The following is an 18,738-nucleotide window of genomic DNA, read 5'->3' on the forward strand; positions in this document are numbered from 1 at the left end:
CCTTTTTTTATTATACTGTTTTTTAACCGGGTAATATAATATTTATAAAAGCAGTAAATAAATTAATGACGACAATATTAATCGATTTTTTTTCAAAATAGTAGTCGGTATTTATACATGTAAAATTTATTAAATTAATTTAATTTTTTATTGTTATTACCTATGATAAAAGTACAATTGAATGACTGTATACAATGATCCGTGTCACGTTCAGAAAATGAGGTCATAATGTGAGTTTCCTTGACATTAATTTTCTACTGACGCCTCTAAGAGTATGAAATTTTGATGATCACAACCGAAGAAGTTTAAGGTGAAGATCAATAAATATGGACGTAAAATCTAATCGTAATTCTAACGATTCATTTCTACTCTCTGACTAATAGACTACCCGAGCGCGCTATCGTATTTATTAAAAGCAAGTACGTATTTTACGAGAGTCGTTTAATAATAAAAGAGAAAAATAGCAACGGTAGAAAAGCTATTATATACAATAAATTTAAACCGTCTGACACTAAACTTAGCAACCTTGATGTAAAAAAAATACCAGCCGTTTAAAAAAAAAATGTCCGCTAGTATTTCCTCTTTCGTTTACTTAAAAAATGTCTGCTTCGCTTAAAACGTAAAAAGTGTGATAAGATCTTCTGAAAGTGTAAAACGGACCGAAATCCACTGTTAAAATACAGTGTTAAAAAGCGTATTAACCGCGAAAATTTTTATAAATGGATGGAACGGTTTATATCGAGCCGAACAATTATCACAGATTTTCATCGTAGTGGAAGACTGATGGCAGTTTCGACTGACGCTTTGCAAAATTTCATTAATCGTCTTATTCTCGAAGACAATCGCATAAAAATTTGGGAAATCGCTGATACTTGTAAAGTATCCGTACTGCACTGTGTCCATTCCCTTGCTACGATTAGCTGGGTTATCTAAAAACGTTGTTCAAGGTGGATTCCGAGACGGTCGACTTTAAATCACAAATACATCTGTATTCACGTTTGTCTGGAACTTAAGCGACGGTTTTTAGTTACATCGCTAATAACTTTTGATGTAATTTTAATTCATCATATCGAGCCGGAATCCAAGCGTCAGAGTATGAAATGGAAATATCCGAGTTTACCCGCCAAGCAAAAAATTCAAAACTTACTCTTCGGTCGGTAAGTATCAAATAAGATTCTAACAGTGTGGAATATAAAGGCCCAATTTACCAGCATTTGGAAGATCAGTACAATCAGCAGTAAGTATTACTGAAATGCGCTAGAAAATAAATATAACCAGCGATAAGGAGGAAACTTCCTGATTTTCTCCCAAAAATTCTTCTGGATGAAAACATCAGCTCCCGTACCGCAGTTAAAAATACGGTACAAGAATGACTCAGACACCGATAGGAGAATCATTTTTTATTACTGGAATGCCCGGTGATTATGTTGAAAAGAAGCGTCAGCTGCCATCGAATAAATAATTTTTCTTCTATTTTTTCTTTAGTTATTCAACGATCCTTGTATTTTAATTAGTCAAATGTCATAAAATAAATATTTCGGTACAACTGTTTTACTTAAACGACTAGAAAAAAGGCGCCGCGAAAATGTTACACGGTTTATGTTTCACTACACATGATTTTTGTTAAATGTTTTTGCCGTATTATGCTCACATTTTTATTTTCAGTAAAGCGCATTCATTTTTGAATGTTTTTATTATTTAATTTTTCGTTTTTAAATATTTATCTGAAATTATATTTGTGTTTTGGGAATAAAGGAAAACATCGGGGTTAGAGCTGTGTTAAAAAATCACAACTCAAGAAACGGCTAAAAATGTTCAGGATGTTGAAACTTTTCGTTGTAAACGCTTTTATTATTATTAGTACGCTAAATTCACGAACGTTATTTACTTACAATTTGCAAAACATTTAACAAAATCATGTGTAATGAAGCATAAACCGTGTAACATTTTTACACTCTAGTCTTACACGCAGTCTTCACAAGTAACCCATTATTATTAAACAGAACTTTTTTTTAAATTTATTTAATATTTTATTAAAGGAAATCTAATTCTATTTTTTTTTTTGTAGTATTATTTGTTCGAACGATTTGAATCATTCTGTTCAAACCCAGCTAACATAGTGATAGAGGCTCACAGTTCATTAAAGTTTGCGCTTCATTCAAAATAAAAACGTGAGCATGTAGTGCTCACGTTGCACCGTGCTTCTTGATTTTTAAGATTTTGATAATAAATAATTACATTTTTTAGCGATTAAAAAATTGAATTCTAAAAACACTAAGTATCCCCTCAGGCTTTTCTCTTCTCTGTGATTATTTTTTTTTTAAATGGTGATTGTTATATTAATATCTAAGAATAAATATTGTTCAATAAAAATAGAAAACATCTAAACTCAAATTAAAAGTGTACCTCTCACTCGCTCTCTCTCTCTCTCTCTCTTTCCATTAGAACATGCTTTATTCTTTGTGCTTTGTTCATATTCATGAGATTGGCAATGATAATAATTTGAAATTTATAATTTTGTTGCGACACACATTACACCAAATTGTATATTTCGATCGGTGTATCGTTTAAACAAATTTTAATTTAGAATTTTTAATGCGTTGGTAGTTTGATGCCTTTATTAATGTTTAGGGGATGCCAGTAGTTTGTTCAACATGTTTTTTTTTTTTTTTAAATAAGTCACTATTTTAAATCAAAACTTTTTTCTTCCATTTATGGAATATATATACTCGAAAATGAAAAGTGTTCTATTCTCGCAGCAGTTGTTGAAAGAAAGGAAAAAATAGAATTTTTTTTTGTTCCTAAGGTTTTTTAATCATATAGACAACGTCCACACCCATTTTCTTGACTTGAAAGAATTTAAAATGATTTTTAATTTTTAGAGGGATTAGGAGGTCCGACTATCTATAGGCACGACCCGGTATCCTTAGTATGGACCGAGAGATCAAATAACAGCCCTTAGAACTAAGGACATTTATATCCCTAGAGAAGTAAAACGCTTTACCCAGAAGATAGATCAAGATCCTGCTTGAATCGAGCTCTCGTCTAATCCATAACCTCTAAAGAGATAGACAATTTTATCCTAACGTGACCGGTATCTTTGACCCTCTAACATCTTACATCACAGAGTAATAAGCCAGGCCTCGTTGGGATGCCACCGATGTAAATGCCTCGGTAGATATTCACACCAGTGAATTATATGACTCAGTCTTTGCCTTCGCTGTAGGATTCTTTCGGACATCGTGACTGTCCTTCTCGGTCTCACTTCTTGGATCATATATTCTATCATCTGCTATAGCCGCTTGGCAGACTGTTCTCGGGGTGCCTTAGCTGGGATTGATTTGTGAACCGCATTGTCGGACCGTGTGGGTGTTCCTTGATGCTGTTGCTTTGTTCAACCGGCATCAGTAGTTTAGGGAATATATGACTCCTACCGCTTGCTGTGCGAAGCTACCCTCGAGAAATGGCTGCGCTATAATATGGTGGACTACAGGTACTTTCTGGCATTTAGCGACCTAGGCGTGACAGCGAATTGCTGTCTTTGACGGAATAATTTTATTAACCGACAAGTCATATATTTTAGTATGTGGTAGGCACCCATGTGCCTACCCATTTTAGTAATAATATATGACAAGTGAGCGGTGGGACACTCAAGCGAATGGTGTAGGGCACCACGCTTATTCCGCTCACGCAGTTAAGTAAGCTCTAGGAGCTAATTAGGATATTGGTCGCTAAACCCTGTTGAGGCACAGTAGCCGTTTGTGGCACGGACATTCGGTCTTATGCTCTACGGCGATCGAATGGGGTGGTGGGGGGAGAAATACCAGACAAACCAATCTTGACTGACGTACATTTGTGCCCTCTGAACTAGCTAACCAAGTTCGCGGAAGTACGAACCCCACGCCTAGTTCTTTTTTTTTTTTTTTTATTCTTTTGGGTGTTGCTTTTTTTACTTTATTTGAACGTAGGATTTTAGGTTACATTCAATTTAGGTTACATTTTAAGTAAACTATTTGCGAGTAAATGTTTCATAATATTCGTGCCAATTCAGTAAATAACGTACCACAAGATCTGTTGTTCGCAACAACGGAATTTGCTAACCGAGGACAGGATTATTTTAAGGAATAAATTTGTCCGTCTCCAACATTTTTTGCGTATGAAATAATCAAACTAGACTATAAACCGACCGTTCAGCCGAAAATCTGAAAGGATTTTGTAAACCCCTTCATTTTTTAGGTTTATTTTATGTAATATGAAAAAAAGAATTGGCCAAAGGAGATATTTTCTTTTCCAAATTAGGACTCGTTCGGTTTGCGTAATGAAAAATATAAATAGGGAAACCGTTTATAAATACATGGAACCATTTTTTCGGGTATAAGCCGATAGAGAAGAAAGGGCATTATAATTTATTATATTAAACCAGTAGTTCCGACGCAATGAGATCGCCACTTTTAGATCGTGTCACCCTTAACGGATAACGTAGTTAATATAATTACTTAGCGAGTCGTTACGGTGGGATAGAACGGCAGGTATATGGACGGTGGTAACGGCGGGATATGGACAATAGATGTTGGAAAAAGTTGATTGGTGCTTGTCGAAAACCGGCCAAGGCAAAAGAAGTAAAATAGTTTAGAATCTTGTACTCCTGGTGGCGTCATCGAGCGGAGAAGTCGAAATATTGTTTCTAAATTTGTACGAGCCCGTTTGAGGATATACTATATAAAATTATTAGTATGCGTTTCGTGTTATTTCATAGGTCTTTCTATTATTTGTAAGAGAAAACTTTGGTGGTAAAATTAAGAAATTAATTTTTGTTTGTTATTGAGTTCATAAAACGCCATTTAATTTAGATTTGTTAACGTTATAAAATTTAACATTTTGTTCAATTGTTAATCGTTAACCGTTACAGATTAAACATTTATAGTTAAATTGAATAAAGATTAAGCGAGTTATTAAGGTACTAATTTTTAAATAACCTGGATGAAGACACTCTCTGCGATATCTATAAGAAATAGATCGTGAATCTAATATTAATAAAAATTAGTTATTTGATGATCCCATAAAGGGTATTTAAATTTTTTTTTCGGTAAAATATTAAAAGTACGATTGGAATGCGGAAACGTTGACATACTACGATTTTTATACCGCTAAACGTAATAATTAATCATATCGCAAACTCGACGCGTCTAAGAATAAATAGAACATCATTTACCTTGTCAAAAGGTGTGAGAAGGTCGGAGTAGATCCTTTTTTCACCCGCACTTATCCGTACAATGTAATATAACAATTGTATTTAAGAGGTGGTATATTGGATTGACTGAAAATCGATATATTTGCAAGAGTATTGGCTCGATTGTATGTGAAATAACAACAGCTGCATATAAAAACTAATTGTTACGATGGCCTAAACGCTTTCAGTCCTACATCAAACAGTGAATGTTTTAACTATAAGAAAAATAAATAGAATGAAGGAAAAATAAACATAAAAATCAATACTTCAGCTCGAGTAGAAAAATAAATAAAAATGGCTTCGTGCAAAAACTTACAGAATAAAATTATGAATAAGTAAACATGCAATACTGTAATGAGCATAAACAAAAAAAAGAAGAGAAATAGAAAAGTAACGTGTACGTACATTTAAATTGTAATGACGAATTGTAATTGTACTCGTTGCACCGAGTAGACAAAACATTTGAATCCCGTCGAATATTTTTAATTAAAACAAATTAAAATATTTAAAATACAAACCGACGGTTTACTGTGTGTATGTATATAGTTTTTATCTCGATTTAGACTATTTATGGGCCACGCGAACAACTTTACACAACTTTTCTCAAGTAATCTTTCATTTTTGTGAATGGAGCTGTTAATTTTTTAGTTCTTGACACCCACAGGAAATACTTGATTTTATTTCGATCTGCTTTTCGGTCTTCTGTTTCTTTTGTTTCTTCATCGCTGATGAAGATATTTATCGCATATCTTTAAAGATACGTATCTTCGATACATTTATCATTTTTTTGAATTTTAATGACGTGAGAATACGTTTTGCGAGTCTTATGACATTCGTGTGAAACACGCCGGTTTAGAAATGGATCTTGCGTTTTCGGATTATATCAGTGAGGTTTTCCCCGTGTGTGTAGAGTTCTTTGTCGGTTTGAAGTTTATACCTCGGGCCTAAGATTTTCCTTTCTTTGCGTTCAAGTACTTCTTGAGTGTTGCGTTTTGTTAATGCTACAAGGCATTCCGCTGCATACAAGCATTCGGTTCGGATGACGGTCTTGTCATCCTGGCGTTGATGGAGATACGTTTTTTATTGTACGAGTAGATGTTTCGAGCGAGTCGGTATATAGTTTATATACATATGTATAAACCATATACCTTCGCCGATCTCGCTGGCGAGGCGGTAGGTCTCGGTGTTTAATCCGGAGGTCCCTTGTTCGAATCCCGGTCAAGTATGTAATTTTTACCGCGCTACAAAAATCTATTAATCTATTATCTATTAGAAGGGGGTATTGGACGTAACTCATCTCGGTTCCACGTATCAGTTGATCGAAGTCGTTAAATGCGACTGAATAGAAGGATGTGGCAGCCTGCAAAAATATAATTTACTTGGTGAGGACACCGTCTGATCGGCTACACCTTCACTAGAAAGGATGAAAGAGCCTTTCCTATCGTACTGATCGTACAATTTTTCATTTATTGATTCTTTAAAATCTGCTTTTTAATGAGATATAATTATTTTTTCTATATCTCAACTCTAAATATTAAACAAAAAATATTTTATATGTCGGTAATGCGTGAAATTTATTATTTTTAAACAAAAAATTGGTCAATTTTAAAAACTTCGCAGTTCATTTAAGACTCTTTTAAAGCTTATTTTGAATTCTTTAGTACAATATTTTTTCCACCTGATGGTATCACTACACTTTGAGTAGTATTTGTTTGTGTTATGCACTTTTTTAATATTTTGACAAATACCATTGGATTTTTCCATTTTTTTGAGTTGTCGCGTAAATTATTTACATTGTATCGTTTTTACTTACTTTTTGTAGTTATTTGGGAAAAATAAGGTGCCGTTTTTAAAACATTGTTCACATATGATTGTAGTATTTAGATTATGTATCGGCCATAGGTTATCTATCGGTTATGTTTTTTTTTTTTTTTTTTTTTTATTTACGTTTGTTATAATTTTTATTTGATTAGTTTATTAGTGCGTAAAGAAAATTGTTATATGGAAACGACAAAAGAACGCTTTACAAAATAAAATGTAAGAGGACGAAAATAAAAAATTTAAATTACGAAAGAAAAATATTTGACAAAAATCTAGTCTCTCTGGTAAATCCTGAGATTCAAGATAATGAACCGAAGGCTCGCCCTTCTCACGTAAGAACGGTTGACATTAGCGCAGAAAATGATAAGTATACGGCATTCTGATTTAAAAAAATCAGAATTCTCTGAAATTCATAATGACCAGACCTAAATTTATCGATTAATTATGTGCCACGTGAGTCCAACGTGGATTGACAGAGTAACAGATCTAATGGCCGCATGAGTCGAATGTGTCACCACATGTTAGGTTTAGTTATATGACCGTGTAACTCCGTTCTGGATTCACAGTTCCTATTAAAACACATGGCAAGTGAAAGAGCATGGCCAGTATGTCATGAAACTGTTATTAGCCTGTTGACAGTGAGTCTACACTGGTGTTGCATGGCTATTACTTTATGATAAATGTAATGAAATAATGCCGAATATCAGTATTACAATATGATGTTATTTTTATTGACAAAAACTATACAAAAGCAGTTGCAAAAAATCTGCTTGAAAATAAAATATAGATAATAAAATTTCAACTTGAAAATAGAAAAAAAATTAACTTTTCAGACAAAATATTTATGTACACCAAAAAAACAGTCCAAACAAAAGTGTTTTTCACACACCACACATTTATATTTGGTTTGAGTAGTTTTTCGCATGGCAATCTTCCTGCCTTCGGCCTTTGACTTTTCTTTATAACATTTATGACATCGCCTTCTTCCTTTTCTGCCAGCATCGACAAGGCGGTGAGGTTGGTCTACTGGTGTCGGAGGAGGAGGAACTGCACTAACGTTGATTCGTGTCAATTCTTTGACTAATTCTTCTTTGAATGCGATGATTTGCATGTTTCCATTTGTAAGCTGATTGTATAAGTATAGCGCATTTAGTACATCGGTTCCAAGAAGCGATTCCACAGCAAGTTTTCTGTACCACTTCACTCCACGTCTCAGAGACGAGCAATAACTCTTGATTTGGTCCGAAGTATCGATGAATGCCTTTCTTTTGTTGTATTCTACGACACACTTCGGTTTCTGAACAGGATTGTTTCGCCTCTGAACTTCTATCATATCATCACTGTGTTTTGTTGTCAACATTAGGACATCTTTTCTGTCATGCCATTTTAACACGACTACACCTGTATTGCTTTCAACAGCAAAAGTTTCCCCCTTTTGAAGTTTTTTTTTTAATTACACTTAGGGATTATTCTTTCTGTTTCGTTTCAAAGTACCACCCAGGTGAATGTTTCGTTTTAGTAGCGCATGGGCTAGTGTTACTGAGGTGTACCAGTTATCAGTGCAGAGTGTACGCCCCTTATCCAGTAGATCGGTCATGAGGGCCGTAGTTACTTTAGTAGCAAACGAGCTTTGACCTTTATCATCTCCGCAAATGATGTAATTGGAATCGGCGAAAGAGGATGATTATTATTATCAATTTTGTCAGTAATACTAGGACTAGGCCTACCTGTTTTTTGAATGAACATTCTCTTTTTAGATGGTGGTTCATCTTCCTCTTCTTCAGACTCAGAAGTTGAAGGCTGATATGCGTCCGATAGGTAAACGTTGCCAAAAATTTCGTCATCTTTTTCTTCATCAGACAACAAATCCTGCCGCAGTTTTTATAATTCTTTTTCCATCGATTCATAACTTCTGTTCATTTTTCAATAAATAAAACACGTGAACCGAAATACAGAATAATAAAGATTGAATACAGAACCGATATGTAATATAAAAGTTGTAAATGCAAAATAACACGGACTTGAACACAGAACTACTTGTAACTCAAACACTACTAACTCAATTAGTGAACGTAAACTAAAACAGCAATTATATTCGACAACATGCTGTGGTGACACATTGGTATCACGAGGCCAATCGTAATGTTTTAACTGTTACCGGCCGCGTGAAGCCAATGCGTCATCACACAAAAAAACAATCGCTAAAAACGTATGTTTAACTCAAATGAATGACCGTTATTACCGATTCATTTTTTTTGTGATACTGAATGAAATTATATGAAAAAAACATCGGCCATTAAAATCGTTTTACTTCCTGTATAGGCGGTACTCAAAGTGTTAAAACGTTAGAAACGTTATAACTAAACTTGTATGCGTGATATGAATCTGTGGTGTGTAGAGAGGTCATCTTAAAAATGAAACTTTCATCATTTTTGTTAATTTTCGCAAAATCGCTTTTCTGACGGTGGAAACCGACAAACAAAACCTGTATCCACACATCACAGAGCAAAACTTTTTGTTTATTTCGGTTAAAGAATTAGGTTGCTAGGATAAATCATATCTAAGATAAAGCGTTTCTCGTAAATATTTACTCCCGCTCTCAATTTTAGGGGTTGAAAATCAAATACGGATTTGATTTTGTAGCGTAATTTCCCTTTAGATATTAGTTTATTTTCGGATCAGAACAGCAAAGGAATCCCAAAAACTAAAAACGAAAAAATTTGGGTTGACGACCCCCTTAAATATCCAGTTTGAACACACTGTAAGAGTTAAATTTATTTTGAACTTACCCTCGGATCCGATGTTTATTTTTACTTTAGATAATAATTTTATTATATTTACTGTTACATTATTCATAACTTAATCTTTAATATTACATTTATTGATTAAATTTCCGTCCTGGTAATTATAAAAAGGAAGTGAATTTTAATAAGTGTAAAAATAAATGTATAAAAAAACTTTCATTCATTCATTAAATCAATAGTAAAAAAATCAATAAATCTTAAAATAGAATAATTTTTACAATAAAATAAGTTTTATTACGTTAAATATTAATTTTAAACGAAATAAATTCATTTCCGGATTCTTTTAGTTTATAGTCGTCGCTTGCTTTTGTTTGTTTATTATTCAGTAAATGTACTTGAATAAATGGAACCTGTCGCATCACGACATCTTATATTGTGTTATATATTTTAATTTATTTTTGTATTCGTAAGGTTCAGCCTGCATATAATTTAATTTATTCAATTTTAATTCTTTTGAACTATTTTATTTTAATTCTATCGCTTTTCATTTTGAAAAAAAAATTGTTAATAATTACTTGCTCAACACGTAAAAATAAAAACGGCCGTTTCAAAAAATAATAGCGAGTACAGATTTAACTCTATTTTTAATTATTTTTCAACCAAAACTCAGTACTTTAAGCAAAATATAGTGAATTAGAGAAAAAAAATACGAATATGTTAATTTATTTCACAAGGAATTTGTACTGACCTAGATTCAAGCTAGTTAAAAATCACCGAGTAATTTTAATATCGACCGAGGGCAGCGAAGTCCCTCTGAACTTATCCGATATTCTATGTTTTATTTTATTTGCGATTGCAGTTTGTAAAGAATTTTATTTTTCAAATTTCAAACGGCTCACTACGGAACTCAATTTGTTCTTAGAGCACTCGTAACCTACTGTCCTTTGCTATATTAATTTTAGCTATATTGAAGACCCATTATCTCAGTAACTTATAATGCTTTAGCGGTAACAGTTACTGAGATTTAAAGAACAAATTTATATTTGAGGGTGAGGGTTAGAGGCATGGCAATAACAAGAGACCGAGTCCCGGCCGACCGGAGGGACCTTCGAGGGGCACGGCATAATCGGATCCTACGGAGTCCCCGGAAGGTTTGAGGCAAAGCACCCGATGAGGTTGCGCAATGCTAGAAAGCAGTACCAACTTCAGCGATAAGGGGCGGTGAGACAGGAGTTTTAGTCGGAGCGTGCGGGTACACATAGGCTCTTAACACATCTAGCCGAACGCGTGCGAGTCCCCGACACTCCCCGCTTGCGGGTGGGGGGGGGGTACGTAAATGGTATTTCTCAGACTCATCGAGAAAAAAAAACTTAACAGCAAATGTTTCTGTAGTTGTTATAACGGTCTCAGGTATGATTTTCAGCAAAGCCCTGGAGTTTTTCATCTATCATACACTTCTTCTTTGTTAAAAGTTTTTAGCACATAATAAATAACGGTGAACGGATTTTGATCACGGATTTCACAGTTAATATTTCTTATTTTATCATTTGTGTATATTGCGTATGCGTTATTTTGCACCATTAGTAATTCATACAATATTGTGTAAGAAGGTGGATTTTAACAACACACACACACACACACACACACACACACACACACACACACACACATGGAATAAATGTTTACGAAATCTTCGGTAGGATTATACCTAGAATTATAGTTTCCTAAGAGAAACTATTAACAGCGCTGTGGATTTTTTAAAACTGTGGTTTAAGGGGTGATCGTTCAGTTAAGTCTATGAGATGTTTCTATCATCTAATAAATATTGGACGATACTAAGAAAAAGCTGGGCCTACGGGGTGCGCCAGGCGGACAATTTATACTTCTCGAACGATTTATACTTCTTGATAAGAACGATTTACCTAAAATTATATTTGTGTTTTGGAGATAAAAAAGAAAAAACTGGGGTTAGAGCTGTATTAAAAAATCACAACTCAAGAAACGGCTGAAAATGTTCAGGATTTTGAAGCTTTCGTTGTGAAGGTTTTTGTTATTGTTAGTACGCTAAATTCATAAACTTTATTTAGTTACAATAGGCAAAAAAGATTTAACAAAATCATGCGTAATGAAATATAAACCACGCAACATTCATCTCATTGACTTAACTGAACGATCACCCCTTAAACCACAATTTAAAAAATCCACAGTGCTGTTAATATTTTCCTTTAGGAAACTCTAATTCTGTCTATAATCCTACCGAAGATTTCGCAAACATCTACTGCGCGCGCGCGTGTGTAGAAGCATAAATCGTTCGAAAAGTATAAATGGTCCGCCTGGCGCACCACCATTGGTCCGCTTTACGCCAATAGTAACTGAAATAAAAATGTGTACAAACAAACAAACCTAATATTTTGGCGTAAGGAAATGTATTTGTCGTACAAATCCTTCCTAAACCAAGAAAAATTTCGTAGGTTAAAAATTCAGTTTAAAAGATATATATAAATAAGTCGAAATTAACTACAAAAAATGTAGAGCAATAATTTTCATTGCTACGCAAGTACGGTTTCTAAATCTAAATAATAAAAATAATGTTGGAATAAAAAAACGATTTAAAACGAGTTACAAAAATAATCGTTTTAACGATAGTAAATTGTTATCTTCATATCTTTTGGTATATATTTTCCTAAACACCCTTATTGACGTTCATGTAATTCAACCGACAAACTATGCACGCAATCTGTGTCGTCAAATCATTCAGTTATACGCATATCCGGTCATTCACCTTTTGAAACTGTGACATAAAGTTGCATAGTGAAGAAGCCACTACATTACGTAATGGTTGGAGTAAAATTACAATATTGCGAATATATACGAGTTAAAGGATGTACTGCACTGCGTATTAATTCCGTTATAAAATTTATTAAAGAAAATAGGTCTGCTTTAGTAATGTACAAAACAAAATAAAAATCGTCATATCAGTTCCAGTACCAAATTAAGGAAATGTGTTTATGAATTTATATTTCCAAAACAACTTTATCGGTATTCATAAAGTAGGCGCCAACAGCGTCTTGATATACGGCTCAAAACTGACAGACGGAGTACATGTTTTTCCAAATTGGGAAACCACCTATAATGGAGGAAAAAGTACTATTATCTTGCTATAAATGACCATCAAAATATATAGTATATATTTTACTTTCCCGTCTATATAGCGCTATTTCAGAATTACTAGACCGATTTTGACCAAACTGATCACATTACTTCTATATATAGGGCATTGATGCCATTAAATTTTCAACTTAAAAGGTCAAGGGGGTGAGGCTGTAGAGTAAGGTCTGCCTCGAGATTTCGCCAAATTAAGGTCATATTTTTCTTAGACACATTTGTTAACAATTGAAAAGTAACAATATTTGCAAAAACCTTTTTTTCAAAATCGTACCCCCACCCCAAAAAAATGCTGTTGTAGTCCTGTGGTATGTTGTGACGTCACAGGTGAGCGGTAAAATTAAATAAATAATATTTAAAGTAAAAACTCGGTTTTTTGGGGTCTCGAAGTCGATCCCCGGTTGACTCGGTACCTGTTGCGTTAAGCCTTCGCAGGTACACCAGCTGCCAAGCGAAATTTTTTTCTATGTAAGGTGTGAAATAACATTAGTTTAGTTAGTGTCGACTAGTACCGCCACACCCGCGCGAATTAAGAGGGTATTTTTAGTATACGCGCGCGCGCTTTAATTAGAATCATTGAATTAAATAAACCGAAAAAATGTTGTCTTTAAATAAAGTTATATTTTCAATTAAGTTGTGTGTGTAAGCCGTACATCAGAAGCAACCCACAGTTAGGACTTTCTCGGAAGGTGGCTTTAACCACCTGTCCAACTGAATCCAAAAAGAATCGAGTAATACTGGTTGTTACTTATTAACGGATTTTTTATTATTTTGTTTTGTGTGTATTAAGTTAATGAAAATATATTTTAAATATTTCTTTAATTATTACAACGTATTTTATTTCGCTTTGGAAACTGTTAAACTATATATTTTGTGTCAAAGGCATTTTTTTTTTCATAAAAATAGATAAAGTGTTTTATACAAGCTGAGATCCCAGCCATTATTATCGAGTTAAAATATTTCTTTACATCTGTATTTGTAAACGCAGGCTTAAAGAAAAAATAGAAAGTGTTTGTAAAGAAATTGTTTTTAGTAATTCTGTCTAAAATACTCCAGTTATATGTACATCGTAATTGTTACCGTGCTTAACCGTCTCTAAAAAGGAAAACAATGGGTTCAATATTTTAAAATTAACGAAAAGCAAAACTTTGATGAAAATACGAGCTCCGTTTAATATTTATGAAATTAAAAGAAGAAAATGCGCGATATACCTTATGATAAATTAGTAGTCGTTTATTAATGATAAATAATGTGTTGTATAGATCGAATAATTAAACGAAAACTGGTAAAAAGTAATAAATAGAATAAAAAATTAAAATTGATAAATAAGGTCGATGCAGAACATGATGAATTTTAAAAATTTAAAGTTTTATTTTTTTAAATTAAAATAAAAGCACACTACATACAACCGACATTTAAAATAATAAAAATTTTACTACAGTCTTGTAAATTACCTTACCGATTTAATAAAACCTAATTTTAGTAGTTCATTCACAAAAATCGCTAATTAAATGTTTATCAAATTCCCGTAAGACAGTCAGAGGTCTAAGCTAAATTACATTACTTCATGTAATAATAATTGCAGTTTATGAATTACTAAACATTTCTCATATTATTGAAATATTACAATTTTTTCTAAATATGGGAATAAAACTAAAGGCAAAAATAGCTTTTAAAATATTTACAGATATAAAAGTATTTCATATGCGATTTTAAAATAATTTGTACCTTTAATTGTTATCGGTACTTGTTAACATGAAACATCCGGCGTATTACTTCAGCATTGAACACCCGAACATCATCGATTGTGTGCAATATTGACATATACCACTTACGTGTAAAATCTCGTATTCAGACTAAGTTCGTTTTTATAAAAGATATATATTACACAGAATTAATTTTTTGTTTGTTTCAACCTTCTGGGTTTCCTTTCCGTTTTATAACTTTAATAATTCATCTAAATTAATTCTACGTGATTTATTGGAAATTAGAATGTATTTGTTTATGAATATATTCGATTAAATTCTTACCTTTTTAAGGATGTTATCCAGAACAGAACCGTCAACAAATCCCAATCTATGCCATTCATCCCTCGGGATCGCCCTACTATCTCCCTGGCGATGTTGTTGTTCGCCTTCGGAACTGGAAGTAAGCGATTCTCCACCGTCGCAATTAGGTATCGAAAGATCGTAAGGTACCAGTTCATCTTCACGAAGAGTTCGTCGTCGTCGACGACGGGGATCTTGAGGTAACCTCGTAGCCGGCGCTACGGGTAACGGAATGTGACTCGACCGATGTTTTCTTTTATCATCGTCCTCCGTTGTTTTTTTATCTTCCTTTCTTATTTCGTTATTTATTTCTTTGACGTTTTTTTCGTCGTGCGATCGATTTATTTGAGGCGGTTTAGTAGTTTGTTCTTCTTCGCCGCTTTCATCGGTGCTGGGGTCCTTTTGTTCCCCTTTCTTGTCTTGGGCCGAAGTAGAGGAGCTGTCGCTCTGTACTACTTCAATCGTTATATCGCTGTCAGGTGTTCGCAGTTTAATTACTTCCCCCCCAAACCGCACCCGTCTTTGTGTCTTCTTCGCCTCTTGTTCGGCGTCTTCGTCTTCTAACACTTTCATAACAAAATCGTTCACAAATCTTTCCGGTTCCGGCGACTTGCTTTCGCGTTTCTCTTCTTTTATTTTCTTTTGATTTTCTTTTTCTTCTAAAATCGTCATAGTAATCGCAGTATCGGCATCGAATTGTATTTCTGTTTCCATCACGACTCGATTTTCGTCTACCGATTTACCATTTTCTAATTTTATTATCTCTTTTTCGTTATCGAAACTATTAGTCATTTCTCCGAATAATCTCTCGATATCTAATTTCTCTTTAGAACTATCGGTATTTTGTTTTACAGCGACATCTTTGTCGTCGTCGTCTTCGTCTTCATCATCTTCGTCTTCTGAACCCGATGATTTATCGTCTCTATCGTCGTTAGACAAATCGCTATCTAATTCTTCGTAATTTTCAATACCCTCGACCTCGACAGAAATTTTTGATTCCGGAGTATCGCGTGAAAAATGACCGTCATTATTTTGATCGTCTAAACGATTTTGATTTTGATCGATGCTCAGATCAGATGTAGCGTGCGTTACCGGCGATACGGTCAACGTTTCGCTCCATTCGTCGTCGTCATCGATTTGTCCGGTTTCTTTTTGTATCGTCGCCGGTGAATTTCCGATACTGTTTGCTTGTAAATCTATACCGGAGTCGCCGATATTAGAATTACCTATTTTTATTTCGTATACCTTACACAGTACATCAAAATCTCTTTTTACTTGCGGATAATAACTTTCCAAAAGATGATCGAATCTGCTTTCTCCGACAAAATCTCTTATTAAAACTAACGATTTAACCGCTTGTTTTTGATAAGTTGTTTGTATTAGTTTTTTAGATAACGCAGTAACGATGTGAACTAAACTTTGATGTGAAATCGTATGCGAAGAAATTTCATTTACGGATACCGTATTTTTCAACAACGACGGTACGTAATTAATTACGCTCATCGTTAAATTACTATTTGCTGCCGGCGATTCCAACCCTTGGCTGACAATACTTCTTAAAACAAATTCCGGATCGGAACTGCGTTTTACGTATATATTTAAAACTTCCGTAGCGCATTTTCTAATCGACGGTGACAGATGACCTAAATTTTTCGTTACTTCTGATAAAACTACGGGAATCATTAATTCATCTAAGTCGTTATTAGCGTTTGCAACGACCGGAAGAAGATCGACGAGAACCCTGAGAGCGTGTTGTCGAACTTCCCATTCGGGATCGTTTAATCTGATCGCTAATTCTGAAAATACTTTAGCCGTTTCTACATTCTGCGGCAATCGATTATATCTTTGTACCTGATCCCATAACGGGGTTAATTCTAATAATTTTCCGGTACTGTTCGGTCGTCCCTGACGTTGAGGCGTCGACGGTGTTTTTCTTCGTTTTTCATCCTTAGCGCTGTGAACTTCAAAAGCTCTCGGTTCGGCTATATTCGGCGGATATTGCGTTTTAAGACTTTCCATTTCTTTATTTTTTATTTGTTTAAATTTTACTTTAGCGTTTTCGTTATTTTTTTGTTCTTCTATTTTTTGCGGACAGTTGTCCGTTCCCATTATGTGCGCGCTCCGACACATTAAAATTAAAAATAGTTTTATTCATTCTGAACTAGAACTTCACTGATTATCTTTTCAAACCAGTTCACTATTAAAAAAGTAATCGATTTATTAATTCACTAACACTAAGAAAATAGATTTATTTGCATTTTCATATCGGCTGACGATATTTTTTTGTAATAAAAATGTCACAATTATTTAACGTTTAGTTTTTTATTATTATTTAGATAAAAACACCACAGAATACGTACGCATGTCTCTCAACTTAAAAACCATTTTAAATCCGGTTCACTTAAAAACTATAATTATTATTACTTTATTTATAGATATAAAAAATAATAATAATAAATAAAATTATGTTAACAAAATTTAAGTATTTATGAGATAATTAAAAACAAAACAAAAATTTTTCTAATTTAGAACAGGTTTCAAAATAAAAAAATATTTTTATTTTCACTAAATGTTGTAGAAATTGACATCTATTGATTTATCAATTCGTGTTAATTAAAAATCAAAATGAAGAACCGACATTTGATAAATGATCGTTTTCTAATGTAGAGCACTTACTTAAAAAAAAAACTACATAAACTATCGGACGCGGGGCACCGCTAGACTGAAGTGATGCGGGTCGGCTATTGTTATCGACCTGGTAGGTAATACGCATGCCCAAGCGGTTAGTAAATCTTGTGACACACTTTTAAGAAATTTGTATTGCCAACTTTGACAATAATTTACTACAAAAACTTATCCTTAAATCTTTTTACTAAATGATAATATTCGTTTAAATGTATTTACTTGCTAAAGTTTAATAAAGTAAACTTTACATGTTTTACGAATGAGATCTGCTGTAGAACTAAATAATATTTTGCTATAGGCAAAGGCTCTAGCCAAAAAACGTTCCTGAACAAACTGATTTCTTAGAATTAAATGATAAAACACGTGCTCATGGCAATAACATATCTGTCGGCTGGTTACTGTTCTACAAATTATATATATAAAACAGATCTCGACGTTTTTGTTATCCTCACGGTTGTGATAATGTTAAATACTTTATAGATTTTCATTAAAAGAATAGAGATTATTAATCTTATTTCATTATATTTCTGTTGCCACGGTGACAAAAATATAATAATTTAAAAATAATAATTTTTTCTTTAATGAATTTTTTTTCTCTCCAATAAAAATGTACGATGCGTTGATTTGTTTATTTGCTATAAGCGCTTAATTTTTATTTTGTCGCCATGGCAACATAAATATAATTAAATAAAATTACTAATCTATTTTTCTTTAATAATAAATATTTGTATACTTAATATTCTCGCAAACATGAGGATACGAATGCGTCGAGAGTCCAGGGGGCTGCGCCTCCTGACCGGCTGGTAACATCTTAACTCCCTGGAAACTAGAGCCTCAATGTACGGTTTAAAACTTTCCGTGGTATAACACGAATGTATCCTGAAAATTTGAAAGCAATCAGTCGGGTGGTTCTCGCTTGATGCTGTCGCAAAGAAACAGACAGGCCCACAAACTTTCGCATTTACGTATAAGATGTGTGTTATCTTACATATAAGAATTCATTACGCGCAACATTTTAATTTAGCTATGACTTTACTTAAAAAAA

The 18,738-nt window shown here is 33.5% G+C and overlaps 1 protein-coding gene and 1 long non-coding RNA gene across 3 annotated transcripts in view; one reads left to right on the plus strand and one right to left on the minus strand.

Annotated features, from left to right (window-relative positions):
- LOC142326370 (uncharacterized) overlaps positions 1-15,888 on the minus strand; it is a 181,880-nt gene extending 165,992 nt beyond the window's left edge. Inside the window, exon 1 of the mRNA XM_075368826.1 lies at positions 14,991-15,888. Within this exon, the coding sequence (XP_075224941.1) occupies positions 14,991-15,800 (810 nt within the window). The 5' untranslated portion in view covers positions 15,801-15,888. The remainder of the gene's footprint in view (positions 1-14,990) is intronic.
- The window catches only part of LOC142326372 (uncharacterized), a 97,748-nt gene that overhangs the window by 64,647 nt on the left and 14,363 nt on the right, over positions 1-18,738 (plus strand). The gene's annotated exons all lie outside the window — the stretch shown is intronic.

Source organism: Lycorma delicatula, chromosome 6 (genome assembly GCF_047948215.1).
Source record: "Lycorma delicatula isolate Av1 chromosome 6, ASM4794821v1, whole genome shotgun sequence".
NCBI lineage: Eukaryota > Metazoa > Arthropoda > Insecta > Hemiptera > Fulgoridae > Lycorma > Lycorma delicatula.